This window comes from Trichoderma aggressivum (genome assembly GCF_033847375.1).
Source record: "Trichoderma aggressivum f. europaeum strain CBS 100526 chromosome Unknown scaffold_010, whole genome shotgun sequence".
Classification (NCBI taxonomy): Eukaryota; Fungi; Ascomycota; class Sordariomycetes; order Hypocreales; family Hypocreaceae; genus Trichoderma; species Trichoderma aggressivum.
The window spans coordinates 337808-365787 of record NW_026946376.1 but is presented as its reverse complement, the minus strand read 5'-3'; the positions used below and the strand labels follow the sequence as shown (position 1 = coordinate 365787).

The 27980-nt window shown below is 52.6% G+C and overlaps 5 protein-coding genes across 5 annotated transcripts; 2 read left to right on the top strand and 3 right to left on the bottom strand.

The window, feature by feature from the left end:
* Positions 1 to 1048: 1048 nt before the first annotated feature.
* On the top strand, positions 1049 to 5895 carry Triagg1_3495 (transcriptional regulator family: Fungal Specific TF; the record flags this gene model as incomplete). Its single annotated transcript, XM_062897793.1, has 12 exons — positions 1049 to 1058; positions 1111 to 1402; positions 1487 to 2086; positions 2142 to 2393; positions 2459 to 2987; positions 3061 to 3362; positions 3845 to 3864; positions 4138 to 4359; positions 4448 to 4546; positions 4672 to 4880; positions 4958 to 5212; positions 5317 to 5895. The coding sequence occupies 12 exons, from the start codon at positions 1049 to 1051 to the stop codon at positions 5893 to 5895; spliced, it is 3369 nt and encodes a 1122-aa protein (XP_062757484.1).
* Positions 5896 to 6231: 336 nt separating this feature from the next.
* Positions 6232 to 7917, bottom strand: Triagg1_3494 (uncharacterized protein; the record flags this gene model as incomplete). Its single annotated transcript, XM_062897792.1, has 1 exon — positions 6232 to 7917. The coding sequence occupies one exon, from the start codon at positions 7915 to 7917 to the stop codon at positions 6232 to 6234; it is 1686 nt and encodes a 561-aa protein (XP_062757483.1).
* Positions 7918 to 10572: 2655 nt separating this feature from the next.
* Triagg1_3493 (uncharacterized protein) lies at positions 10573 to 12042 on the top strand (the record flags this gene model as incomplete). Its single annotated transcript, XM_062897791.1, has 1 exon — positions 10573 to 12042. One exon carries the CDS (start codon positions 10573 to 10575, stop codon positions 12040 to 12042), a length of 1470 nt encoding a protein of 489 aa, XP_062757482.1.
* Positions 12043 to 12303: 261 nt separating this feature from the next.
* Positions 12304 to 14149, bottom strand: Triagg1_3492 (uncharacterized protein; the record flags this gene model as incomplete). The annotated part of the gene is made up of 3 exons (XM_062897790.1): positions 12304 to 12442; positions 12507 to 12618; positions 12694 to 14149. 3 exons carry the CDS (start codon positions 14147 to 14149, stop codon positions 12304 to 12306), a joined length of 1707 nt encoding a protein of 568 aa, XP_062757481.1.
* An 8621-nt stretch (positions 14150 to 22770) lies between these two features.
* On the bottom strand, positions 22771 to 27003 carry Triagg1_3491 (uncharacterized protein; the record flags this gene model as incomplete). Its single annotated transcript, XM_062897789.1, has 1 exon — positions 22771 to 27003. The coding sequence occupies one exon, from the start codon at positions 27001 to 27003 to the stop codon at positions 22771 to 22773; it is 4233 nt and encodes a 1410-aa protein (XP_062757480.1).
* Positions 27004 to 27980: the final 977 nt, after the last annotated feature.

Below are 27980 nucleotides of genomic sequence, written 5' to 3'. Positions count from 1 at the left end.
CTCTAGGGTCTTTTATCATTTTTTATTATGATTTGATTATTTCTTCTTTGGGGTTGGGAGTATTTCATTGATCTGTCAGGCCATTGGATTGGATTCCGCCCATGATGATGGGGCAAGTAACTGTAACTGTACAAGGGATAGGTCAGGTTAGGAGGTATGTACATGCACCACCACTGCGATTGCGGTGCACAGTTACGTACTCCATCGCGCAGTGCCAGTTGTAACTCCGTAGCAGTGCACCAGGGATTAAGAATGGAAGAAAAACCGGGGACCTGTCAGAATGAGGCTCTGGAGGGGGAAAAAGCTGCCATGCACAGCCAAAAGGAAACATTGGAAGGCCGTCTATGTAAGCAGAACAGTCACGTGCCGACGCTAGACCCCAGACGGAAGAGAAACGAGGCGATACCTGCGGAAAACCAGCGGGAACAAGGTCCAGCTGAGGCAGCCTTGAGAGTAGCCAAACAAGGGGAGAGAAAAAAAAACAAGTGCAAAGCCATCATCAGGCAACAGAATAATTTAGACGAACGGGGGGCCTTTTTTTTTTTTTCTTCTTCTTTTTTATTCTTACCTGAGTCTGTGACAGGTTGGCTCTTTTCTTATTTTAACTTCTTATTTATTCTTTTATATTAATTCCTTCAAGAAAGAGGGGGGTTTCTATATGGCTATTTATATCTGGTGACGAGCGCCGTGCCTGGAGAGCGCTTTTCTGCTTGTGCGGGTCTGTCTTTTGCTTGAACCATCAGCAGCGAAGAAAGACATCAAGTGGGCGACGAACATTTCCCGAAAGCGATTGCGATTCTCTCGTTCCAAACGGCTTGTTGGTGCACCGAGAGTCGTTTGCGGGCATCTACGTGGCATCTGGAGCGGCTTCAATTTCACAAGAGGGGCGGTTTGCCTCATCTCCTTGTTGGCGACTCCCGAAGTTACTCACCCGCGAATAGCATCATCCATCATCCATATCGCATCTCGTCATCTGTACGGCTCGCCACGGAAGGAGGAAAGGCGGGAGAAGAGAGAGGGGCGTAGCGCGATCCGGGCCTCTCAGAACATGAGCCCTGGTGAGCTCACAGAGAGCTGAACAACACCAGGCGAGACCCCAACACCGACAAGGCAGGGAGACGAACCGCTCGCCGCTGCATGACCGCCGGAACCCGTCGCCGAGATACCACGCAATTGAGGGCGCCGCGAGTCGTGCTTTGTGGGAAGAGATGCAGAACCTCGCGCTGCCGGTGCGCACGAGCGCCAGTCGGCGCAACCAGGAGAGCAGGAGTTACTTTACGAGCTACACGCCGCCGAGCTCTACGGAGGCCATCAATGGGCCGGTGAGGGAGCCGGTGAGGGAGCAGCCGCCGATGACTGATCGGTTGATTGTGGGGGTGGATTTTGGCACGACGTTTTCAGGGTGAGTGAGTGAGTGAGAGATGAGATGAGGATGAGATGAGATGAGATGCGACTCTTCCCAGATCTTAAGCTAATGCCGTTCCAGCGTCGCCGCAGTGTACACATCAACGCCAGACGACGTCGAAATCATCAAGACGTGGCCAGGAGGCAACGGCATCACCTCAGACAAGGTGCCCACCGAGATTACATACAGCTTCCCCCCCGACGCCTCGCCCGGCGCTGAGCCCACGGTAAAATGGGGTTTCCAGTTCAAGCCAGACGAGTCGAGGCTCCGGTGCATCAAGCTGTTTCTTGATCGCGCCCAGAAGCTCCCCTTTTACGTCAGCCCCCTCGACACGGCGGCGCAGCTCAAGAAGTTTAACAAGAACGTCGTCGACGCCGTCAGCGACTACCTCACCCAAATCTACCGGCACACCATGGACACCCTGACGCGGCGCTACGGAGAATCCTTCATGGCCTCGACAAAGGTCGAGTTCGTCCTGACGTGCCCGGCGGTTTGGAGCGACACGGCAAAGAATACGACGCTGCAGGCGGCTGAGCGGGCGGGCATGGGCAGCCGCTCCGAGATTCAGATGATTAGCGAGCCTGAAGCGGCGGCTGTATACACGCTTAAAGCGATTCAGCCCAATCACTTGAACATTGGGGACAACTTTATCGTGTGCGACGCAGGAGGCGGCACAGTGGAGTGAGTTTTACATCTACTGCCTTTGGCGTGTGAGATGGAGCTGACGGAAATCCAGCCTAATTGCCTATAAAATCATATCGCTAAAACCCTTGAGGGTCGAAGAGTCTGCCGTGGGAACCGGTGGGCTGTGTGGAAGTGCCTTTTTGAACTACAGGTTCGAGGAGCATGTTCGGACGAGGTTGGGCCAGGCCCGCTTCGACGAGATGAAGACGAAAAAGGGCAAGACGTGGCAGATGGGCTTGCGGTACTTTGAAGAGTTTGTCAAGCGTAATTTTAACGAGGACGAGCATCAGGAGATTAATGTCCCGTACGTTGCTGCCCTGTTTACTTACACCCAGCGATGGGACTGTCTTTTTGGCTGACCTCTGTTAGTTTTCCCGGACTCCCAGATGACGAAGACGCAGGGCTGGACTCGGGATTCATGGTCATGAGCGCAGAGCAGATCAAGGAAATCTTCGAGCCCGTCGTCAAGGAAGTCTGCGATCTTGTCCAAGGCCAAGTCGAAGGACTCCGTGCCAAGGGCGGCATCGTCTCGGGCATCGTGCTGGTCGGAGGGTTCGGCCAGAGTGACTATCTATACCGGCGTCTCAAGTCGCACTTTTCGAGCGCGGCGCCGCCTCCGTACAGCGAGAGACCGACGCATGCGACCGCGAGCGCGTCGCAGGACGGCGGGTCGATCGAGGTGATGCAGCCGGTTTACGCGTGGACGGCGGTGGTGCGTGGGGCGGTGCTTCGGGGGCTGGAGGGCAACATGGTGATTTCGAGGAAGTCGAGGATGCACTACGGGACGTCGTTTGCGACGGTGTACGACGAGGAGAAGCACTCTGTGAGTGAACGATACTGGTCGCCGCTGTGGGAGCGGTGGATGGTGTCTGATCGGATGCAGTGGCACATTGCCAAGGTGAGTTTTCTCCTCCCGCCCCTTATTGTCTCTTCTATACCTTTTGTTCGGTTCGACAACTAACAGCCAACAGGGCGAGGCGCTTTCTCCTCTGTCGCCCATTGCCTTCCACTACACCCGCAACTTCCGGCCGGGCCAGTCTCTCATCGTGACGGACGACCTGATTGCGTGCGACGCGGACGAGCCGCCGGCGGCGCACACGCGCGACCTAATCAACGTGTGCACGCTGACGACGGATCTGAACGCCGTGCCGAGGAGCCTGTTTACGCGGTTGACGACGACCAGGGGGGTGGAGTTTGACAACCTCGACTTTACGCTGGAGATGATTGTCGACAGTGCGGGGTTGGGCTTTGAGCTCAAGGTTGACGGGGTGCGGTATGGGCGGGTGGAAGCTGAGTTTCACTGAGGGAGAGAGAAGAGAGGGCACTGAAGAGTGAGGGCACTGAAGAGAGAGGGAGAGAGGGAGAGGGAGAGGGATATAGGAGAAGGATTGAGGCTTGTCTGATGTGATATAAGCGCTATTGACCGGATTATACATACATGGTCGTCTGTATTATACAGTAATTTATACAAGGTGGTTACCAAGATCTGTGTCTCTGTCTCTCTCACTTGAGTCTCGTACTTGGCCATATACACTCAACAAGGACTCCATACATGAGTTATATTCCCCAAATCCCCATCACGGGGCTGCAGACGGGCCAAGACAACCGTCGATACGAGAAGTACGATGCCAATTCTTAGCCCCTAATCTAACAATTGAAGGTCTAGGCGCTGACATAAGAGTCAGGTAACCTGTACTTGGATGCACATGCACTGTACAGTACTGAACACTGCACTACAGCGTGCTGCTTGTACAGTCAAGTACAAGCATGTACAGGTATGCTCAGCTAACCTTCTCCCTATCGGTCGGCTTAAACCCTCCCGAACCAAACTTCAACTTCGCAGTTTAGTGACGTGACAACCTCAAGCCCGCACTCATCATATCGGATATTCGGAAGTCATCGCAAAGCCTCGCACAATCGCCCAGAATAGCACCACCCCGTCGCTGCCATGAGCCAGACGCAGAAGCGCTGCTGGAACTGTCGCCGTAGGGAGAAGCCGCTCCAAGCACTCACCCACCCGCTGATCCATGGCTAACCGCCAACTGCAGAGCAAAAGATTGCTTGCGACAAGACGCTGCCGCACTGCCGCAACTGCGTCAAGAAGGGCCGCCAGTGTCTCGGATACGGCCTGAAGCTGTCGTGGCCGCGCAAGGGCGACGAGAGGCGGTCGGCGTCGTCGCGCAAGGAGCATTTCATCATCCCTATCCGGACCAAGGACGCCATTTTCATCAATGCCACGAGCGACGACGTTAGGGGGTCTCAGGACAACGGTGTGTAAATGCGGTTTCGAGTTCGATGTTGAGTCTCGAGTGTGTTTTTGCTCTGGTGGCTGACCGACTGACTTGTTTCACGTATCAGCCCTGGCTCGCTATGACGAAACCTCCTTTGGCGAGGTTTGGTTGACGCGGCAGCCCAACTTTAACATGGCAAGGCTGGATCCCTTCCTTGCGTCGCATTGTAAGGCTGCTCAACTGGAATGTGCTTGTATTGCTCTGCTGACAGGAGTGGTGATGCAGCCTTTAGCCCAATTGCTCGGCTGGTCTCTTCCAGTCAGAGTTGTGATGACTTATACGGGTTGCTAGTCAGAATGTCATTTCAAGACGACAGCTTACCGTCGCTGGCGTCGAGGTATGCCATCAGTGCGCTGTCGTATCAGCATCTGGCCATGGACAAGACGGCCGTCATGCATCAGACGAGAGCGATCCGAGCGCTCCAGTCGGCGATTGAGACGGCGGTTCCCTCGGAGTGTATGCAGTTGATGGCGGCGAGCATGCTTCTAAACATTTACGAGGTTTGTAACTTCTACACAAGAAGTTTTTTTCTTTCTCTAAATGGACTACTTCGAGTAGAGGGGCTAACGGACAATAGACGCTCAACTTTGACACGTCGGATCTCAGCTGGTCCATCTTCTTCTGCGGCACAAAACGACTTGCCAACTACGTCACCAAAACGGACGACACCTTCTTTGGGGACGAGGCACTCATCATTGACTGGATCTTTTACCACGACGTCATGTACAAGTTTAGTATTCGCCATTGGATCGAAAAGAACAAGGATCAGATCATGTTGGCGTCGCAGAGAAAAGTTCTCTCCAAGGCCGTGTTTTCGCCAGAGAGACAGACGGTAAGTCTTTTCTTCTATTTCGTTTTCTTATTATGCCTTCTCCAGAACTATCGGCAGGAGGCGACTGGATTGAGAGTAAAACTCATACTGATTGATTCACTCAGATTGTTCCCATCCTTGGCTGCTCCTTGGAACTGCTCGACCTACTTTGCCAAGCCGTAGATACCGTTTACGAGCCCGGTGACCCCGATTACCAATCCGAGTCACACCTAAAGCTAGTCCGATCCCTAGAGATTCGCCTAAAGTATCTGCAGCAGCGGCAATCTACAGTATCGTCCCTAGATGGGCTCGAGATGAAGCAGGAGGCAACCGTTGCCGAGCTGTATCGCCTTTCCGCCCTCATCTATCTCCTGCGGATGGCCAAGGGTGAGCCCGATAACTCGAAGAACGTTGTCCCCTTGGTCGACCAGGCGTACGAGTTGCTCGACCAGCTGGTATACTGCGAGCGACCCTGGCCCCTGTTTGTCATTGCGCTCGAGGCGCGTTCTGAGGAGCACCGCATGCGCATGCTGAGGGTGCTCGAGAAGTCGCTGGAGCGTCGGCCGCTGGGGCCCATGAGGCTGGTCAACAAGATGATACCCGATGCCTGGACGCAGCAGGATCTGCGCGAGTCGTCAATAGATCCTTTTACGCTCTACGGCATGATTATCAGCAGGCACCGGGTGCCGCCGTGCTTTACATGAATGACCGGATTGCAGCAATTTAGAGCATCTGTTTGTTTTATCTTTTTAAGGGGTTTTATAAGGTATGCTATGCTTTAGTCTAATTACAAAAAAATTATAGGGATATTTCCCATTCTTTTCCCATTCTAGTTCCACAATCTATCTCGTGCCGTCCATGTCAAATCATGTAAAAAGGGGGGCGGGAGGGGGATTTGAAGGTAGCCCAGGAGGGCAATACCGCAATGCAAAAAGGAAAACCAAAAGGAAACAACACCAGGAAACGTCATGCTAAAAAATGGATATCATTCACACGATCCTCATAACCGTCAAAATTTTCGTCATTGCTTCCTCGAGGTTTTACGCGCCGCTGAGAATAATCTCGCCAAACAGCTTCTCCCGCTTCATGCCGAGGGCGCTGAGCATGTGGACGCCGCCTCCCACACAGACTATGATGAATGCCTTTTGCATGGCCTTTGTGATGGCCAGAATGGCCTGGTCCCGGAGCTGTCCGGTAATCTCCTCAAAGATGGTGCTCTGGGCTCCGGCAATGGCGTTTTGGATGTCGGAGGCAGTGAAGTTGGTGTTTGCCAGGACCGAGGTCAGGTTCTTTGTGGCCTCGGACTGGAAGATTTGGCCGGCAATGACGAGACAAATGACGGTGCCTCCGATCTGGGAGACGTTTTGCAAGGCGAGAGCACCGCCCTGGAGTGCGGGCTCGACCTTGAGGGAGGCGACGGCGTACCCGATCTGGAGCGACAGGCCAGCTCCCACGGCGGTGAGGACAGTGAAGCCATAGATGTAGCTGGTCGGGGTCGAGGGGTCGAGATAGGCCGTGAGGAGGGAGCTGCCGAGAGTGATGAAGAAGCCGGCGACGAGGAAGATGGGCATGTAGTATCGGATCTTGGACAGAAGGTGGCCGGCGGCCATGTTGAAGCTGACGGTCAGGACGACAAAGGGCAGCAGGCGGACGGCGGCGGAGATGGCCGAGTCGCCGTGGACGAACTGGAAGTAGATGGGGATGAAGTAGACGACGACGAAGAGAGCGGTGATGTTGGAGGCGGTGGCGATGAAGAGCAGGACCTGGGAGCGCGAGCGCAGCAGGTGGATGGGGAACGAGCGGTCCTCGGGCGTCGTGAGGATGGAATAGGTCTGCTGGATGGCGTAGGCGATGGTGACGACGCCGAAAGCGACAATCATGCCGATGGTGCGGCCGTCGTTCCAGGGCCACTGGCCGCCGGCCATGGTGAAGGCCATGCAGAAGGTGACCCAGGTTCCCGCGCCCAGGAGCAGTCCGAGGAAGTCAATCTTGACGACGCGGTCCCGGACGGAGACGCCGACGACGGGGTGGATGGCCGGCAGGCCGAAGACGTAGATGGGCGCGAAGACGCCGCCGATGATGAGGTTGATGTAAAAGGCCCATCGCCAGGTCGCGCTCGACTCGACAAAGGCGCCGCCGATGACGGGGCCCAGGACGGCGCCGATGCCCCAGCTGAAACCCGTGCCGGTGATGTACGTGGCTCGCTCCCTGGGCGTCGTCAGGGCAGTGAAGTAGTTGAGGCAGCCCATGAAGACGCCACACCCTCCCGAACCGGCAATGACTCGACCGACGATGAGGGCCGTCATGGTAGGCGCGGCACCGCAAACCGCCGAACCGACGCTGAAGAGGATGACGGCGGCGGCGTACACCCACTTCATGTTGAAGTTTCCATAGAGCACGCCGTAGAGCAGGATGCAGGAGACGGAGCCGAGGGGGAACCCGGCGCCGATCCAGGCGAGCTGCTCGACGTGGCCAAAGGCCTCGACGACGGAGCCCTGGACGTCGGCGGCGATGGTGGTGTCGAGGCCGTAGACGAAGGTGGTGACGTAGAGGGCGACGCAGATGAGGATCCAGCGGAAGCGGGAGACCTGGCGGCCATCTTGTTGTGATTGTTCGTTGGGAGGGGAGGATGGTGTTGAGGGGGATTCTTCGTCGGAGGAGAGGGGGGGGGTTTCTTTGTCGATGCCGGGGGTTTCGGGGGGGGAGAAGGCTGATTGGACGGTCATTGTGGCGGTGGTGATGATGCCGTTGATGTTGTTGTTGTTGTTGATGATCGGGATGCTATCGTTGTTATATAAAGTAGTGTTTGACTGAAATCGAGTCAGGAGAAAGGAGATGCTTCGAGAGTGTATATATCTATCTACAGTTGATTATATATAGATGTATATACAAGACCCAAGTCGAAGCTGACTTGCTCCCAGCCAAAGCATCAATACAGCAATAGAAAAACCAGCCCCATCAGCAGCAACCCTCCCCTATATAAACGAAAACGCCAACAAACAACACATGTCGATGCAAGAAGCAACATGTTATGGAGCCCCGGCCCTTGGGTTTCTAAGCCCGTCGCCAATTTGTCAGCCCCCCCCCCCCCCAGCCAAGCCCAACGACTATAGCCGTTCAGCCCCAAATATTGCTTCAGTAATGTGAGAGAGACGTGGAGAGAGGGAAAGAGAAAAAAAGATTGCATCAGCACCGGCTTTGTTTAAGCATATCTGCCATTTGCGGCACGACGATACCGAGAGTCCCCGCCGTCGCTTTAGCTTGGGTGAGACCTTGGGTATACATCCAATCAGGAGCGGTTGAGATGCCGTGTATGTCCAATGAGAAGCTGGAATGGACGCATCTAGGCTTAGCGGTGGGCAAGTTTTGGCGAAAGGGCTAGACTTGAAGGGGTAGTGGGTGGTGGAAGAGGAATACTGTAGCAAATAGTTGCCCGTGTTGTTGGTGTTGCTATTGATGATGGGGGAGAAGTGATGGGAGGCTCTTTTTTGCGAAGGGGGGGGGTTTTTGGGTATATATGAAGGGAGGAGAGGTTTTTATTACTTGATGATGGGTTGTTTGGATCTCTTTTTGCGCTGGCAGGGCTGAGATGGGAGATTATCTGTTGGTTTTCATCACGACATAGATTTCGACTCAACGGTTCGGCTTCTCTCTGTGTGTCTTGTTTCTCTTACACACGCAACTCCCCACATGTTTGATTCTCATTGTTTTCTTTTTATTTGATTTTATCCATCATCATTATTTTATAACTTGCTCATCTCCTCTCCCTAGCTTACATTGGCATCATCTCTCTCTTTTCTTTTCCCCGTCGCCAATCCATCGATATCCATCTCCTCGGCCTTAAACTTCGCCCCCAGCGTCCATAGCACCGAAAAAAACCCCTACAATCGGCGCTCGGCTCCACCCGTTTTTCGGCGTTGAAGCATCGTTCCCCACGCGGGCTTATCGCCATTAGCCGGCAAATCCCTTGCAGGGTCTTGTGTTTTTTGTTGACGTCGTATTTTTGCGTATTGGGAAAACCGCGCCGTCGATGCTTCTTGTTTTCTCTTTTTCTGTTTGTTGCTTCTACCCAAGTAACTGCTAGGTACATTGCTAGAGGTTGCGGAGTAGAGGTTCTTTTAGAATCATGGTCTATGTTGTTTGAGGGCATCGTATACCCGTATTCCTACGGATATACAAACCAGCGGGCAAAGTTGCCTGCTTAGTACAGTACGCACGTTTTTTGTCGGAATAAGAGTCATTCATTACATGACATGACATCCCTGCTGCTTCATTACGTGATGCAGCAAATCCGAACCCGAAAAGATGTAGTATTTCAAAGCTGATTAAAAAGATGAAGGAAATAGGGAATTAAGGGAATTATTAACACGGGCCGGGAAGCGCGAGGAAAGAGTTCGAGGGGGCGTCTCCAGTGTAGGGGAATACCGTTTGCTGTTTTGGTGGTGGTGGGACACCATTTGCCGTTTTGGGATGGTGAGAGCGCATCACGATTGTGTTTGTGTGTACGAGTACGAGTAGTATATTATATATGGGCCAGTTGCCACTCTGCAAGGGCCCCTGGAATTGGAATTGGGCAAGGAAATGCTACTGTAGATTTGGAGATTTGGAGTTGGCACGGGATATGGACGAGTTTTCTCTTTGGGAGTTGGATAGGGTATAAGGATGGAGGTACGAGGAATGTGAGCTTGGATGATGCAAGGGATGGTGTTGACAAGTGTTGTCCAGGGTAGGTTTCTATGATGCTGCGTTTTCAAAAGAAGAGATAAAACACCATGAGATTATAGAGAGAAATGTCACTTGTGTTAAACAAGTCCAATGCATGGATGGATGCTCTGCTATGAAACAAAAGTGAAGCTCAAACCATCTGCTCAGTTAGCGCCTGATAAAACGGGACTTGTAGATGTCAAGCATTCCCCCGCCACAACCCATGTATCGCGTTAACAGAACTCCAACACACCAACGGAAAAAAAAACGCTGTGGCTAGTGCGGGGGAAAATTTCAGCTGCGCGAGTTCCAACGCTTTGGAGAGAGTCTTGCATTACATTATCGCACTATCGTTGATCTAAACAGTGCGGCGACCCGATTTGGCGGTACGCTGTGCTTGTTGTTCTTTTTATTTGTTTTCTTTGTTCCCTTTTAGAAGTCGTTGCTGTGGTGAGACGGCGGTTGTTGACGGGGCTGAGTGTCTTTATCGTGTCTTGTCTGGTTGTTGGATTCTCGAGACAGCCTCGTCTTTGATATCGCAGCCTTGCGTTCACCTCACCTCGCTCACTCACCCACTCACCTGGGACTCGCCGTGTCTCATCTCACCTTGTCAAAACTCACCTCATCTCATCTCATCTCATTACATCTCATCTCACATCTCACTCCATCTCACAACAATGGACTCCGTCGACGACCGCATCGCCCTCCTCCTCAACTGGGCCTCCTCTCACAACGCCCTCCTCCACCCATCCGCCCAAATCTACGACGACCCGGACACCGGCCTCTCCTTTCGCGTCAATCCCTCCTCATCCTCCTCCATCCCCCCTTACGACCCCATCGTCAGCCTCCCCACGGGCCTCTCCCTCTCCTACCTCAACGCTCTCAACCCCACGCCCGCCTTCCCCAGCGGCTTTCTCTCAAAGACTCGGCCCCACGTCGTCGGCCGCCTGTTCCTCATCAAGGAGCTCCTCAAGGGCCAAGACTCGTTCTGGTATCCGTACATCCAGGCGCTCCCCCAGCCCGAGGATTTCGACGACTGGGCTCTGCCGCCCTTTTGGCCCGAGGAAGAGGCCGAGCTGCTCGAGGGCACGAATGTCGAGATTGGGCTGGACAAGATCCGCGAGGACCTCGGCCGCGAGTTTCGCGACGCGAGAAACTTGCTGGTTGCGTCGCAAAGGGACGCCGAGGACGACTTTAGCGACCATCTCACCCGCGAGCTGTACCAGTGGGCGTACTGCATCTTCTCGAGCCGCTCCTTTCGGCCGTCGCTGGTGCTGTCCGAGGAGCAGCAGCAGTCCCTCCCCGAGGGCGTCGGCGTCAACGACTTTTCCGTGCTGCTGCCGCTGTTCGACATTGGGAACCACGACATGACGGTCCACGCGAGGTGGGATCTCGCAGCTGGAGACGAAGCCGTCAGGGGCTCAGGGGCGGCCGTCCAGCTCAAGGTCGGCAGGGAGCACAAGCCCGGGCAGCAAATCTTCAACAACTACAGCCCCAAGACCAACGCCGAGCTGCTGCTTGGCTACGGCTTCATGCTCCCCGTCACCGACGCCCTGCACAACGACTACATCCACGTCCGCAAGCGCACCGCATCATCTCCCCCCACCGCGCCAGCCCAGCCCGGCAGCTCCTCGCCCGAGGAATATCTCATCTCCCTCCGGCCCATCTCGCATCCGTCCTCCCTCCTCGCCGCCTCCAAGCAGACGCTCAACGTCTTCCCCCCTCCGCCGCTGCCGGGCCTCCTCGGCGCCTTCAAGCACGTCCAGCACGACATGGTCTGGGACATTTTCCTGACGCTGCTGCAGCACTCGTCCATCCCGCTCATCAAGCTCATCCCCCTCAACTCAAACACGTTCCCCACCGAGGAGGAGGCCGTGCGCCAGCGACAGGAGCGCTTCTTCTCCGGCCACGTCAACGACGAGTGCCAGGACTACCTCGAGCAGACCGTCGCCATCATCCAGCACAAGATTTTGCAGGAGCTCGAGAGGCTCAACGAGACGGACATGGAGGTTGTGGGCGAGGACGCCGAGTTGCTGTCACCGAACCAGCGCCTGGCGTTGGAGTATAGGGAGCGGTGCCGGCGGGTTTTGGAGAATACACTGAGCACCATGGGAGAGGACGACATGATGCAGGATGACGGCGAGTGAGTTCAAGTCTACGCTAAAGAAGAAGAAAGAAAGAAAGAAAAGAAAGATGGCACGAGTTATGAATCATGACGGTGTGGACATGCGGCTGGATGACGACCCGGAATGGATAGAAGACGTATAAGTATAAATATATATATATAGTAATGTTATTCGTTGAAAGCATTATACCGCAGACGCTCGCTGCCGTGTTGAAGCACCCCTCTATTCTACGTATTTACAAAATCATTCGACCTTTTAAAAAAAAAACTAAACAGGATATCATCATGGCGACTTGAGCAACGGGTCCTTCAGCTCGGCCTGCATCAACGCCTCTTCTAGCGGAATCTCCTTGAGCGCGACAATCTTTGTCTTTTTGACGTACTTCCATATCAGATACGCCGCCAGCACAAGCGGAATGTCTCTTTTTTCACAAGAAACGTTAGCATCAGATCGATCAACGGCATTTCAGCTGGGTGATGACTCACAAGTAGGAAGAGACAAAGCCGCTGGGGCTCCAGTTGCCCTTGGTGAAGACGACGAAGCCGTTGGTGAGCAAGATGATGCTGCACATGAAGAGTGCCGCAGACGAGCTGTACACTACATGATGAGACTCTAGTCAGCAAGCAATTCACGGAAGAATGTAGATGCACAGAAAACAGGCCAGAAACTCACAGGTCCAGCTGTTGTGCCACGGCAGCCGCGTATACGGAATGCCCTGCACCTTGAGCGCCATCCTCAACCGCACGTGGTTGAGCACGATGCAGATCCAGCTCACCAACACACCCGCGCCGACCAGGTCCATCAGCCAGAAGAAGGCAGTCAGCGCGCCGCTGCTCAGCGTCATAAAGGCCAGGAACGAAAAGACGACGAACAGGCTCACGGCCACGTACGGCACGCCCCACGAAGTCGTCCGCAGAAAGATTCCGGGCGCCTGTTTCTTGAGCGCCAGACCGTAGAGGACGCGGGTGCCCGAGAGCAGGGCCTGGTTCGAGGACGACCACGCCGAGGTGATGACGATGGCGTTGATGACCGAGGGCACGGCAGGGTATCCGGCGGCAGACACGGCAATGACAAAGGGGCTCTGCGCGGCGGTGCCAGAGTAGTCGCTGAGGCGCTCGTCGTCGGAGCTGACAATCATGCCGACGATGAGAATGGCCAGCATGTAGAAGAGCAGGATGCGGATGAAGACGTTGCGGCAGGCCCTGGGGATGGCCCTGCGCGGGTTCGCCGTCTCGGCGCCGGCCATGGCCAGCGACTCGACACCGGCGAAGGAGAAGACGGCGCCCGTCATGACGCTCCAGTAGCCCAGGAACTTGCCCCAGTTGCCCGCGGCAATGTACTCGACAAAGGGCCCCGGGTTCTTCCAGAAGCGAAAGTAGGTCGGCCTGACGCCCGGGATGCCGCCCAGGTCGATGACGAGGCCGAAGATGATGAGGAAGACGACCATGAGGATCTTGAGCGTGGCGAAAAAGGCCTCGATCTCGCCAAACCACCGCACGCCCGAAAGGCCCACGGCGGCGGTCAAGATGATGAAGACGACGATCCACACGCTCGGGTTCAGGTCCGGGAGCCAGTACTCGAACAGGACGCAGATGGCCGTGATCTCGCTCGGGATCGACAGCAGGTTGCCGTACACCAGGTTCCAGCCCACGGCAAAGCCCAGCGCCGGGTCGACTAGCACCTCGGCGTGCCTCACAAACGATCCCGTCACCGGCAGCAGGGCCGACACCTCTCCCAGCGCAAACTGCACCGCGCTGACAACCATGCCAACGGTTCCGTATCCCAGCAGAGCTCCCAGGGGTCCGCCCGTCTGCACCGCGCCGCCGAGGCCCAGGAACAGTCCCGTGCCGATGGCGCCCGCAATGCCCAGCATGGACAGATGCCGCTCCTTGAGCCCGCGCTTGAGATGGCGCTCCTCGGTGGCGGTGACGAGGTCGCCGTCGAGGTCGCCGAGGTCCTTGACGGGGTCGGTCTCGCCCATGAAGTGCGAGGGCGCCCGCTCGACGTCCATGTCGTCGGTGACTTTTGTTACTGAAGCGTCTTTTCCATGGTCGTAGCTGTTGTTGCTTGTGGTGTTGTATCCTCCTGCTCCTCCGTTTCCGCCAGATCGATCAATCAGCGGCGACATTGTGGTTGGAGGTGCTCTTTGCCCGTTCGTCATGCCCTAATATGATCGATATGCCGTGCTTTTCTCGAGGCCAAGATGAAGAACGATGTCCAGTGATTATCTCTCCCACAGTCAGATTTGAATAATTTTTTTCTCCGCCTTCAGCTTCTGCTGAACCTTGACAAGGTCCTCAGTCTCTCCAGTGAAAAGACGCAATCGAAGCCTCCTCTCCGCCTTGTCTGGTGTCTCACTTGACCCCTCGCTTTGACGTCGTCTCGTCGCCTCCGGCTGGAAAAGAGCAAAACCGCGTGTCTCATCTCCAACGAGCCTCGGCCAGAGCCGATTGATATTATATAAAAGATTATTCCCTCCGAGCGCCCACCGGACGGGCTTAGTGTCGGATTAGCACTGATATCGCAATCGCAACCCTGGCTGACCTCACCCGATTTTTGTGTCGTACAAGTAACTCGCCGGGGCTCCACATTGCCATTCTTTGGCTGTTTTGGGTATCGAAACACGAGATGGATTTTGTTGATGGAAGGAATGTTTGCTTTTTGGGAGGGTGGTGATGAGATGGTGATGAGATGCCCGTACATGTACAGTTGAACAAGTTTGCCTCAGGTGTCGAGTAGCTGCAGCATTTCAATGATTATGTCAACGCAGATGCGCTCTATTGCCATTCATACTGAGTGCAAGTTACAGACCGTAGGTGCTGATTCTAGCGCATCGTGGCGTCTTGTCAAGGCCCCTAAACCGAATGGTTTCACGCGCTACAGAGCCCTGGAGGACTTTTGCATGGAACCGATTCGGCAAACGGGGCCGTCAGCACCTTGAAAAATCGCGTGATGGGAACTGCGTCTAAGTAAAATGGGACTTCAAATGTTAATATTCTTTATCAAGGAAAATACTAACCAGCACCTCGACTCTGCCATCCAACATCCCAGCGACTGCATGAGATTCAAGTACCGCAACAGGTTGCAAATACTTATCACTTATGTGGCTTTAAATTTGAGATTCGGGATGCTGGCTGGTGTTTCCCTATCGATATCTCATCCCTCGTAGCCTAGGTATTCCACTTTGTACCATAGGATAGTTCACCCAGCATTTATTTCTCTTGCAGACAAATGTCTTTTATAAATATATAATGCACAACGACTTGGCTCAAATTGGCATCAATGGCACAAATCGCGAGTTGTGGGGAACTTGATCATCTTAGCTTCAATCTCGGAGCTAGTCTAACTAAACTGCATCTCTACTTGTTGAAGCAAACGTCTGTCTATCAATCTGCCAGGGAAGATGTAAACAATCTTGTCGGATTCCATTAATGATGATTCTCCATTAGATTCTTGCCATTAGATTCCCGCTTGCAAGCGTCACGGATGGGATGAATCTACGACCAGCCGGTTCCATCATACAGCTCAAATAACCAAAGACAATCCTGCATTCCGCTGTACGCAACAGAACAAGGATTCATGTTGATCATATCCTTCGATGGGACAGGATAGAGCTAGGACTTACTCTCGAACATGACTGGCCTCAGCTCTCGTATCGTCTTGGTTGGAGTCGGGCTTGTAACGAGAGCTTTGACAGGAAAGGCTATATCATCTTTCTTTATCAGAGTAGGTATGGAATGTCAAGTACATCCTGAAGCCAGCTGAGGCTGGGGGGCGTTGCCGGTTGAGTCTAGTAATTGTATAGAGAATACCATCCAATAAGCTGTCAGGGAGGTTGGGGAGGTTGGGGAGGGCGTGGCGCGCGCCCTGGCACATGTAGATACTCTCTCATGTGATAGAGAATGATTCATTGCATATTCAAGCTCTATGGCTCTTATTGACATGTTACCAACTGGTCCTACCTTGGATATCTAAACTGATGACATAAAGTAAGCTTATATGCTCAGTTGACTGCTGCTGAATCGTTACCAATTTAAATCATTCGAGTCTCGGATCTTTTACAAAGCTGATGACTCTTGGGAGCCGTCTCAGCCGTCTCAGCTGTCTCAGCTGTCTCAGCCGCCTCTCTCTTCCCCTGGAAATAGAGCCTATCCATTGGTCGCATACTTACCGAGATTGCATGCCCAGGTGCATATTGATTCAGCCCAACCCCGCCCTCATAAGAGCCCAATCTATTCAACACTTTATTAAGAGGGTGCCTTTTTTTTCGTCAAAGTGTTCTGCCTGTGCTTCTCCATGATAATCCAAATCTAGTATACCTGACATAGATTATTTGTCGAATCACATTGTGCGCCAACATTATATCTTTTTTTTTCTCACTGCTCTTTATGATCAAGCAGTACCTACAGATATTTAAAAATCGAAATCGAAAGACCGTGTGCATTAGAGGTAGTCATGGCGGATTACATTCCATCAACGCCAATCCCCATCACAACGAGTATCGCCGCTATTGTATTCCTCGTCCTATGGTTATCAACCAGAAACAAACAATGGCCAATTCCGCAACCACAGGCCACAAAACTACATGTATGCCAGGTTGTAGCTCTGTAGTTGATTTAAACGACATGGCTAATTTACCTACTCTAGAGCCCTGCAGTTCGCAGATCATTAACTTTCAGAATTTCCAACATACCGCTAGAAGTGACCAGAGACAAGCTTGAAGATATCTTGGCCGGGCTAACCAAGACAACCGAAACTGGTCATGGTCAATCCAATGTGCTGCGCTTCTCATATTCGCCCGCTGCAGTCTCCATGCTTGCTAAACGTTTTGCCGTGGCCACTGTTACTTTTGCAGAAGCTCCCGATTTGGGCGAGCTAGAGAAATTTCTCAAAAAGACAATCGGCGATCGTGGTAATGGATTGGTTGTTGATTTGGATTTCTTGGGTCTTACACCACTGGCTGACCCTTTGCAAGATACTCTTGTGGAGTAAGTCTCTTGATATCGTACAAGGATATTCAACATACATGATTCTAATCAACAGTACTTTGCTAGCATTATCGCAGTGACTGGACTCGCTGGTCATGCCTTTGGATCTTGGAAATCCAAAAGTAAGCCCGACATGTGGCTGCGCGATTTCCTTCCAACATTTGTTCCAAATGCAAGAGTTTTAACATATGGATATGATACCAAATTACCTGGTAGTCGATCTAACAGTTCCATCCTTGAGCTTTCCAGAAAGCTACTTGAGTCTATCAAGACAACCCGGGATGAAAGTACAGTAAGATTCTTAGACGAAATACCTACATTTCTCGAATTGATGCTCACTGATTATAGAAGCATCGACCACTTATTCTTATTGGACATAGTCTTGGAGGTCTTGTCGTGAAACAAGTATGTTGAAGAACCTGGAGAACCCTATGTTCATTCAATACGGAGACTAACAACGGATGTAGGCCCTGGTCCAAGCGTCTGAAGGCAGTGAAGACGATCTGGCTGTTTTTAGATCTTGCTATGCCGTTATGTTGTTTGCTGTTCCTAATAGAGGCCTTGACAACATAAGTTTGATGTCTATGGTTAAAGGACAGCCTAACGAAGACTTGGTGAGAAATCTTGGTGTTGGATCTTCGTTTTCAAACCTCCTTCATGAGAGTTTTATCAAGCGTTTTACACTCGATTCGGAGATCATATGCCTATTCGAAACTAAAACAACCCCCACAGTGAAGGTATATTTTCATCTAAACATCTATTGTCTTGGCCACAGGCCTTGCTGACCTGTTTCATAGCTGAACTCGGAGACCAAGTCATGGGAGCGAACAGGGCCTGAAGTCATGATGGTTCCACAGAATTCGGCTATTTATGCCGGCCCCAACGAAAAACATTACGATCAGCTATCAATAGAAGCAGATCATTCCGAGATCGTCAAGTTTAGTGATGCATCGAATTCTGACTATATCATCATTCAATCGAGGATAGAGAAATGGGTTCAGAAGGCGCCGGCGGTCATTCGAGAACGCTTTGGGAGAATAAGAACAAGTGAGTGGCATTAGAAAAAAAAATAGAGAGCGTGTATTAAATCATGTTTAAAGAATTCTCGTTTGCGGAAACCCAGTATATTGAGGCCCTCAAAGCTCCCGATTATGCAGCATTCAGAAACCACAAAATTGACAATCCAACATCTGGCACTCTTGGCTGGTTCTTGGAACTTCAGCAGTTCTCTTCGTGGTCCAAAGCTCAAGAATCATCGGTCCTTTGGGTGAATGGATCGCCAGGTCAAGGGAAAACAATTGTTGCCAAATTCCTCCTGAAATACTTGGAAGATTTGCAGCATAGTTTCAACTATCGCACGACAGTTATTTATTTCTTCTTCTATGACCAAGACGACAGTTACCGAACTGTGAGTGCCGCTATAAGATCACTCATTAAGCAGTTACTGTCAACACAAGGCGCATTTGATGTCATCTCCGATAAACTCAATATCAAAGCCTCTACTATAAGCGATGAATCGGCGTGGGATATTCTGGAACAGCTGCTTCGATCTCCGGTATTCGGTACCATATACTGCGTTATTGACGCGCTAGATGAGTGCCATGATAATGAATCCAGACAAAAATTACTGGATTTTATCAAAAACGTGATTCAAAGTCCACTGGCAAAGAGCAAAGAAAAATATCCAGTTCTCAAAGCCTTCCTGACAAGCCGTCCGACAACGGATTTAAGCCGAGCCCTGAGACAATTCTCATCTATCGTTCTGAAAGCTAGCTCTGATGATCTAAAGACATTCATCCAAAGCAGGATTCAGGAGCTCGATCTAGGAGAACACTACGAGGGTGAAGTAATCGATTTGTTGAGCAGCCATATGGAGCAGACGTTCTTGTGGATATCAATCGTTCTAAGGAAGCTGAAAACAGCATCAACTTTGCTGTCCCGGGCAGACATGAAAAAATTGATCAACAAGACTCCTTCTCGTCTGACAGATCTTTACGAAAGCATTCTCGTTCCAATTATGCAAAGCCGAGATGTAGCAGCGCAAAAGCTCTTGATTTGGACGGTCTTCAGTCGGCGAGCGTTGACTTTGGATGAGCTCGAAGAATCTCTTGCCATCCAAGAGACATCGAAAAGTCAGGAGTCTATTGAAGAATACCGGGTATGGCTTACAGAGAAATCAGTTACCAGTGCCGTTGGAGCTTTTCTGGAAATCGCTGATGGAAAAGTCTATCTTATACATCAATCAGCCAAAGACTTTCTTCTCAAGAGTAAACAGCTGGCCGAGGCTGAGTTTTGCAGAGGTCTGCATCCAAACTTGTATCTGGCAAAGACCTGTATGATATATTTGTGTTTCACAGATTTTGCGGAAACGGGACCCTGCGGGGATTCTACGTTGCTGGAAAAAAGATACCGTCAATACCCCCTTTTCCATTACGCTGCGCGCAACTGGCATCGGCATATTAGCACTGACGATGGTGTTGATATCCTCGCCAGGAATATCTCCCAGTTGACTGAGATAGGTTCCCGGGGCCTCTTGGCCTGGGGCGAGGCAGCCGGAATCATGGCACTTGATAAGGCAGAAGATAAATATGACATTGCAACAAAGGCCAACATTCCATGGTTAACAAACTTCCAGTGGAAAGATCATAAAATCACCGAGGAGATGATTCAGAGAGCCTTAAGTGGCGGCATTGGAGGTTACGATTCTTTGAAGCAATTCACCAAAAACCCCGGTGTTCGCATTACTGAAGAAGCTTTCTGTGCGGCTGTCAAATGCTTTGACCATGAAATGATTCGCCTGCTGTTATATACTGGTGCCAATATCACTCCAGCCATCATAGAGGCAGCGATAACCAACGAGAGATATAGCAGGTTCGTGATAGACGTGCTGCTAGAATCTCGATGCGACTTTGAGATTACCGCAAAGTTGGTGAAACTGGCAGCACACAACTATGAGAGCGGTAGGGATGTCATGGAGCTCATTTTACGCAAGACCAACACGGATATCTCAGAGGACGCGATGGTAGCAATAGCGGCTGGGTTCGATACCGAAACTATGAATCTCGTGCTGAACACCAGAGACCATGTCAAAATTACAAGTGAAGTTCTATCCACCGCGATTAAGAAACGTGATGGCTGGAAGGAAATGCTTGACCTTTTGTTGGAACAATCTGGTCAAGACACCCCGATCATGGAGGAAGTTATTGACTTGATTGCCGAACCGCGTTTCAAAGACATCATCATGGTTCTTCTCAAACGGCGGGGGCACAACATGGTCTTAACGGACCGAATCTCCGAAATAATGATAAAATGTTTCGATGACGACATGATAGCACTGCTCTTTGATCTACAAGGAGACCAGATCACCATCACAGAAGGATTTGTGAAGTTTGCAACCTCCCACTATGATAGGAGAGTGATACACATACTTCTCGACAAAAAAGGCGATCAGATCAACATCACAGAAGAGATTGTTGAGACTGTTGCCAGAAGTCAAAACATCGATTCAATGATATTACTGCTTGACCGCCGAGGAGATCAGATAATTATTCCGGAAAGTGTTCTTAACATTGCAACAAGGAACGAAGACGCATATTGGATGCGGTTACGTTTTGACCGAAGAGGAGAGCACACAAATATTCCGAAAAATGTTGTTGACATTCCATTATATCGAAGAAAAAAAGATTTTATGGCGTTAATTCTTAATAGAAAAGGCCACGAGATTACAATTCCGGAAGAAACCGTTAAAAATGCAGCAGAACTTTTCAGCCATGAGATAATGGCATTACTTCTTGATAAAAAAGGCCACGAGATTACTATCACAAAAGAAATTGCTGAAATTGCAGCAAAAAATCTAAACCACGAGGTGATGGCAGTACTTCTTGATAGAAAAGGCCATGAGATTACTATCACAAAAGAAATTGCTGAAATTGCAGCAAAAAATCTAAACCACGAGGTGATGGCAGTACTTCTTGATAGAAAAGGCCATGAGATTACTATCACAAAAGAAATTGCTGAAATTGCAGCAAAAAATCTAAACCACGAGGTGATGGCAGTACTTCTTGATAGAAAAGGCCATGAGATTACTATCACAAAAGAAATTGCTGAAATTGCAGCAGAAAATTCAAACCACGAGGTGATGGCAGTACTTCTTAATAGAAAGGGCCATGAGATTACTGTGACAGAAGAAATTGTTAAAAAGGCAGCAGAAAATTCAAACCACGAGGTGATGACATTACTTCTTGATAGAAGGGGCCATGAGATTACTATTACAGAAGACATTATAAAAGCTGCAGTGGCGACCTTTCGGAACACTGAAGAGGTCTTACAACTACTCTTTGATAAGAGGAGAGACCAGATTGTCATTACGGAAGAGATCATGAAAGCCGCGGTAGGAAACAGCTATAGGACTCCAAAACTAGTACAGCAACTTCTTAATCAGCAGCAAGTTCAGATTGTCATGACAGAGGGCATTCTGGAAAGTGCCATGGAAAATTACAAACATAGTCAGGGAGCAGTACAACTACTTGTTGACGATACGAGTGGCCGGGTTGTTATTACGGAAGACATGGGAAAGGCTGTAGAAAGATACTTTGAGGAGGTTAGTAAGAGATTAAAGGACGACGCTGCAAGGGAAGAAGAGGAGAAAAGGCGAATGCAAAGGGATATAGAAGACTGGGGGAACCAGTATGATCGTTACTCATGGTAATACTCATAATCCTAAACTTACGAGGGAAAACAAATTGGCCTTCAGTGTGACAAGCTATCAGTTCAATACAGCACCACGAGCTCTCCCGCCTCCACATCTACTATTTACATAACCGCTGGCTCGCATTCACATTATTTTTTCCCTGTAGCCGAAATATCTTTTATCCGAATCCCAATTAGTAAATGTCTCTATTCATTCCGGTGGTGCTGGTAGAACTCACGTCATTAAATGGTACCATCACAAGTGCGAGACGTTCTTTGGCCTCGGAATCCCTATCAATAAACAAGGTGGATGGATGTTCTTGTTTCTTCTCCAACAGAAAACGTTCGACCAGATACATAGCATCTAATATCCTACGGTCAAAGAGCAACTATCACTTACACACGCAATTGCAATATCCACAACAAGGCATCAAGATAGAAAAAGCATCAAGATAAAAAAAGCATCAAGATAGAAAAAGCATCAAGATAGAAAAGGCATCAAGATGAAAAAAAAAAAAACATCAACGGGAAAAATATCAAGATGGAAAAAACAGTCAAATCCATTCGTACATACGCTACATCTATCAACCCCTCCCCTTAATTAATCTCAAAAAAATTAAGTAGCCCAGTACTTTGAAATAAAATATATAGAAGACAAGAAACACTTTCTTCTTCCCCGAGGAAAAAAGTCGCCCAAGCATAAAATGACTTGATTTTCCCAAGATGCGCCGTGCAATGCTAGGCCATACAGTACAAGCCCTCCTTTCCCCCCTCCCTCACTCAAAATGAACAAAGCAAAACAGAAAAAAAATCAGTTGAGATCGGACTAAAATAGGCAGGCAAAGCTATAGGACTCGAATGCGACTGGATAGTAGTAATCATTCGCCCGCCCAGTGATATAAAAAAGGGGTGTACGTATAAACCCCCATGTTTCTCGCGGCACGTGTCCGAAAATGACAAAGGAAAGTGGGTGAGGATTCTAGGTGACGATGCTTTTCGCGAGTCTTTGGTAGTGGGATATATAAATGCGTGTGTTAGGGTATGTATATGTCTTTAGTGATGCGTCTTTCGTCTATGGGGCAACGCCCTGTCGCCATCTCTCGACTCGGTCCATGCTGCCGTTGGGGTTAGACATGGGAATGCCAATGTTTGGCTGGATGATGCCGTTGGCACCATAGAGGTTGCCAGCACCGTACACGCTCATCTGCTTCATGCCATTCATGCCTCCCATGGGGTTTCTACCGTTCATGGCGGCCGGCCCAAAGCCCGTGAGCGTGCTGTACGACTGCTGCAAGCCTCCCTGCGCCATGCCGTAGCCATTGGGCGGCGCCATCATGGTGGCCCGGTTCCTAGAGCCGGTGTTGGTAAAGCTGCGGGTCTGGAGTGCGTTGAGAGCCGTGCTCGATCTGGCCGCCTCCACGCCGAGCCCGCCCGTTCCATCATTGTACAGGCCTCCCTTGAAACCTCCGGGGCGAGCGTTGCCGTTGTGTATGAGGGCGGTGGGCATCTGGCTTCTGACTGCCGCCAGCATGGCGTCCTGCTGGGCAAGCTTCATGTGCTCCTCCTGCTGGCGTCTCTGCTCCGCAATGCGAGGGTCCTGAATGTTCTGGTGCACTGACAGCATGTCGGCCATGCTGACCCGGCGCATCACGCCCCTCCTGGGCGGCTCGACCATCGGGTTGCCGTAGCTGACTGGCCTTTCGCCTGGTCTTTCACCCGTCAGGTTACCATAGCTCATCTCTCTTTCGCGGGCCTCCCGCTCAGCTTGCAGACGGCGACGGCGCTGGCCCAGGGTCTCATCCTCTACGCCCGCATTGGGCTTGGCCTTGGACTCCTCGGGATCGGCAAACTGGCCCAGGAGCTCGGCGGAAAAGGTGCCGCTGACAGGACGGGCCTTGGGCAGCTGAGACTCTGCCAGGCGGCGCTTCCTGGCACCAAGCGTCTCTTCCTCAATCTCAGCCGCCAGGGGTTCGGGTTCTACAGCAATGGTAGTGCGTGCATCTTCATCCACCACGCTCGCGTCCGGCTCGACGATGCGCGGCGAAGCTGGCGGCTGCACTTCAGCCATGCGCGTGACGGGAAGGCTGAGGTTGCTCTGGCGTTTCGCGTTGAAGACGGTGGAGGCTCGTCCCTGAAGACGGGCGGCGCGTGAGCTCAGCGGTTCGTTTTCTTCCAGCTGGCGCATCTCCATAAGTCCTATCGGGCGGTCGACGTCGGCCATGTTCTTGGCGCCCTGGTGCATGGCGGCAATGACGGCCAGGGGCGTGTCTTCGTCGTCGGAAATGGTCTGCTCCGCGGCGACGTTCGGTTCTTCCCAGGCAAGGTTGACGCGCTGCTTGAGGCGTTGCTTGCGCTGCATCTCGGCGACAGCGTCCATCTCCAAGAGGGTGGCACGCATGCCCTGGGGTGCTACGTTGCCCTGGTTGAGGAGTCGTTGCTTCTGTTGCTGCTTTCGGAGATGGATCTCGCCGAGGAGCGTCGTGGGCATTCCATCAAGGACGCCTTCGTCAACCTCCTCCTCCTCCTCTTGTTCATGCTCCTCTTCCTCGTCAGCCCCATCATGAGCATTGTCGTTGGGATCAGGGCCCTTGTTAGCCCTTCCAAACAAGCTGCTCTGGCTTCGTTTGGTGAGCAGCTTGATTGTCGACTGCTCCTTGGGCCCTTCAGCAAGCGCAGCCCCCAGGGTGTTGGTGGAGGGCTGCTGCGGCTTGTGCTTGGACGCCTTCTTCTTCTTCTTCTCCTTGCCGTAGGTTTCATTGCCCAGCTTGCCAGCGTACAGGTGATCGGTAAAGGCACTGACGGGAGCAGTGGCTGAAGCATCGAGAATGCTGTCGAGCGTAGCCATGGCTGACCCATCCTTGACCTCGATCTCGGGAAGCTCGAGAGATGGCTGATCGAAGAAGACGCTGGCTCGGAGGTGCGGGGGGATGTTTTCGAGGTTGGGCATATTTGACTGGTGCTTTTCAGTGTTGGACAGCCGCTGGGACCGGCGAAGATCTTCGAGGGAGGGTGCGGATCCATTCCGGGATTGAGGTGCGGGCTCCTCAAGGAACGGAGTGGGCGTGGTGGCATCGTCGACGTTGTCCAGGTTGTCCGCCACGGATAGGGCGGCAAAGGAGTTGCGGTGGCCAGACAGAGGGTCGGGCAGGGCAAACTGGTCGAGGTCGGGGACGACCGACTTCCTCCTGTTCTCCTTGGGCTGCATCATGGCGCCGAGGATCTCCGAGCGTCGCTGGTTCCGGTCGGTGGCCTTGGGCTTGCTGGACAGCTTGGGCGGCAGGTTGAGCATGGCAGGGACACGAGCCGGGTAAAACAGCATGTGCTGGCCGGTTTGGTGGTCAAAGTAAGACTGCGGCCTGACGAACTCGGCCGAGGACTGTTGGGGGGTGGGCAGGAATAACTCATCGTCGACAGGAGGTTGGGGCAGAGATTGGGGCATCCGGGGAGGAGGAGGCTGCTGGTGGACGTCGGACAGCCTGTCTCGCTTCTGCGAGCGCGACCCCATGTCGGCCGTAGCGAAACGATCATCCTCGTTGTCCGTCTCGCAGTGGGCGCCGTCAAAGTCGACAAACGCGTCCTGGGCCACCTGGAAGGTATTTGTGGAGTTGGCCGTCATGGGCCGCTCGGCCTCGTGGTCGTCGTGGTCGTCGTGGTCAGAGGGCAGGTCCGGGTTTACGAGGACCAGATTGGAAGCCCTGTGGCTTCGAAAGCCGCCCTCGAGCATGTTGTGGAACTCGTCTGTCTGCGGGACGTCAACAGCGTCCTGTTCGATGATGCTCCTGGAGCTGGCGGCGGCGGCGCGCTCAAAAGGGGGCACGGCGTCGACTTGGTCGAGCACGTGCTGGGTCAGGGAGATGGGCTCGGACTCGGATATCTCAGCCAGCGAGGGCTTGGCCGACCGCACGCTCCTGACGGAGCTCTTGCCCGGGCCGTGGCGGGACAGGATGGAGTTGATGACCTCGTGCTCCGGACGGCCGGCTGAGGCGTTGGAGCCCGATCGCATGCGACCCGAGAGGGAGTTTGTGGGTGACATTACGTACGCGGGAGAGTAGCCCCTTTGGCGGGCGGCGGCGGCGGCGGAGGAGGACGAGTTGGAGGGATATCGTCGCAGGCGTGTCGAGTGCTCGTCGGCGGAGGCGGCCCTGGCGGCGAGGATGGAGGATCGTCTGCTGTCGCTTCGCTTCAGTTCGCAGTGCAGCTCGCGGATGGCATCGTCGATGCTGCTGGTCATGGACAGGCGCTCGGCCGTGGCTTCGAGATGGGCGACGTTGCTGACGGCTGACGCGGAGCGGGTGAGCAGGTCGGAGTGGTGGTGACTGTGTTTCGACGGCGATGAGACGTCGGTAGCAATGTGCAGGATGGGCTTTGGATGGGCCAGCTTGGTGCCCGGCTGCACGCTGCCCGTATGCAATGGCGCCTCTTCGGGTGCGGGTGCAGGGATACGAACGGTGGCCGCTCGAGAGCCTGCAGCAGTATGACTGGCAACGGTGGCAATGCTAGTGGTGGTGGTAGCGGCAGTGATATTAGCACCCGTAATCAGCGTCGCGATGTCCGAATCCCGGGCAGAAATCGAGGGGCGCTCGTGTCGGTTGGGGCTCTGGGGCAGGGGAGCGGAAATGACGCCTCTGGAGAGGCCATGCTCATGCTTAATGTCGCCAGCGGTGGGAGACAGCGAGAGAGAGGCGGCGGCAGTGATGCTCGCATTAATGTTAACATTAGAACTGCTCGTCGTGCTGCTGGGCGACCACGGCAGCGGTGGTCCTGCGCCTGCGCCTGCGCTCGTGCTCAGGTTCTTTTCTCTCCAGCCCGCCTCGTCTTGCTCCTCTTGATCCTGATCCTGCTCCTGCTCCTGCTCTCGCTCTCGTTCCTGTTGGCGCAGCGCATGTCGCAGGCTCTCCGCATCTGCATCCGCATCTGCCTCTGCTGCTGTTTTACCGGCCTCTGCGAGCCTGGACTCCGCGGCGTCGGCGCTCGCAGCGCCCGGCGCAATGGCAGACGCCGTGGGCGACATGGCGAGATAACGCTGACGCACCGCCGCAGCAGACTCGGACTCGGGGCTGGTGGCCGATTTCTTCTTGCCGCTGCTGGGCGCAGAGTCGATGAACAGGCTCAAGGGCGTGCTGACCCGGCCGGCGACAGACAGGAAAGTCGGCGACACGGGGCTCGTGGCGGTTGTTGGCGTCGAGAGTGGCGAGGCGAGCCTGCTGATGGTATCGTCATGCCCAGCAGGCGGCGAGCTTGTCGAAGCAGCAGCAACAGCTTCCACTGACGCAGCAGCTTCGGCGTCTGCTTCAGCGACTGGCATGGCGAGCGGCCGAGGGAATGCGACCTCGTATTAGTATATCGACCCAAGAATGCCCTCTACGCTACTCCCAGTCCAAGTATGTGCCCCCCCGTTGCGTCTCTATCCGGGATGGTCAGGTGGGTGAGCTGGAGCGTATCTCGCTGGATTGGGTGCGCGCGTGATGGCCGAGACATGAGAAGCCCGCCAAGGGTCTGGATCCAGGCTCGTGACGGCGTATTTGTATGGCTTGGACTGTCCAATTGATGTGTTTTTGGTGTTCTTTTCTCTTCTCTTTTTATCTTTTTTACAAAAGAGGCTCTGGTTAAAATAGATCGAGTTCGGATACAGGTATGGCTGTCTGTAAGTGCAAGGGCGATCAAAGCAAAGACGCAACAACGAAAAATTGGCCGACGATGGAGGACGAGTGATGAACAAGGCTCAAAACATCAGCAGCCTTCCGTCAACTAACAAAAGCCCCACCACAAAAACGTCGGTTTGTGCGATGGCTAACAAAGGATAAAAGCAATAAAGTAAAGTAAAAAGAGGTAAAAGGAATAAAACCAGAAGGGGAAAAAGGAAAAAAACTTGTGGTTTAGATTCGGCGGCAAGGCGCAATAGTGGCCGGAGCGGCGTGGCCCGTTCCAATCCCAAAGGCTCAAAAGACTTTGATGCTAAGGCACGCAAAGTACCTGTACGAAACTAGGAGTTCTCGACTCGACTCGTCAAGTGCCTCTTTTTTGGAGTACGGAGGCACTTGGGACGTATTAGTGGGCGGATAAAGACAGACGGACTGGAGCGCGCTAACGGGGAGGATTTGATGCTGACGAGGGCTGATGGATGATGCTGATTGATGCTAAAGATAAAAGATGACGGCCGTGATGATGATTGCGGTCTTTGGTGTAACCCGCTAGTTGATTTGGGGGTGTTGTTGATGTCCTCTCTCTCTCCCTATCTCTCTCTGTCTGTCTGCTTCTCTATTCACAACACAGGTAGACAGA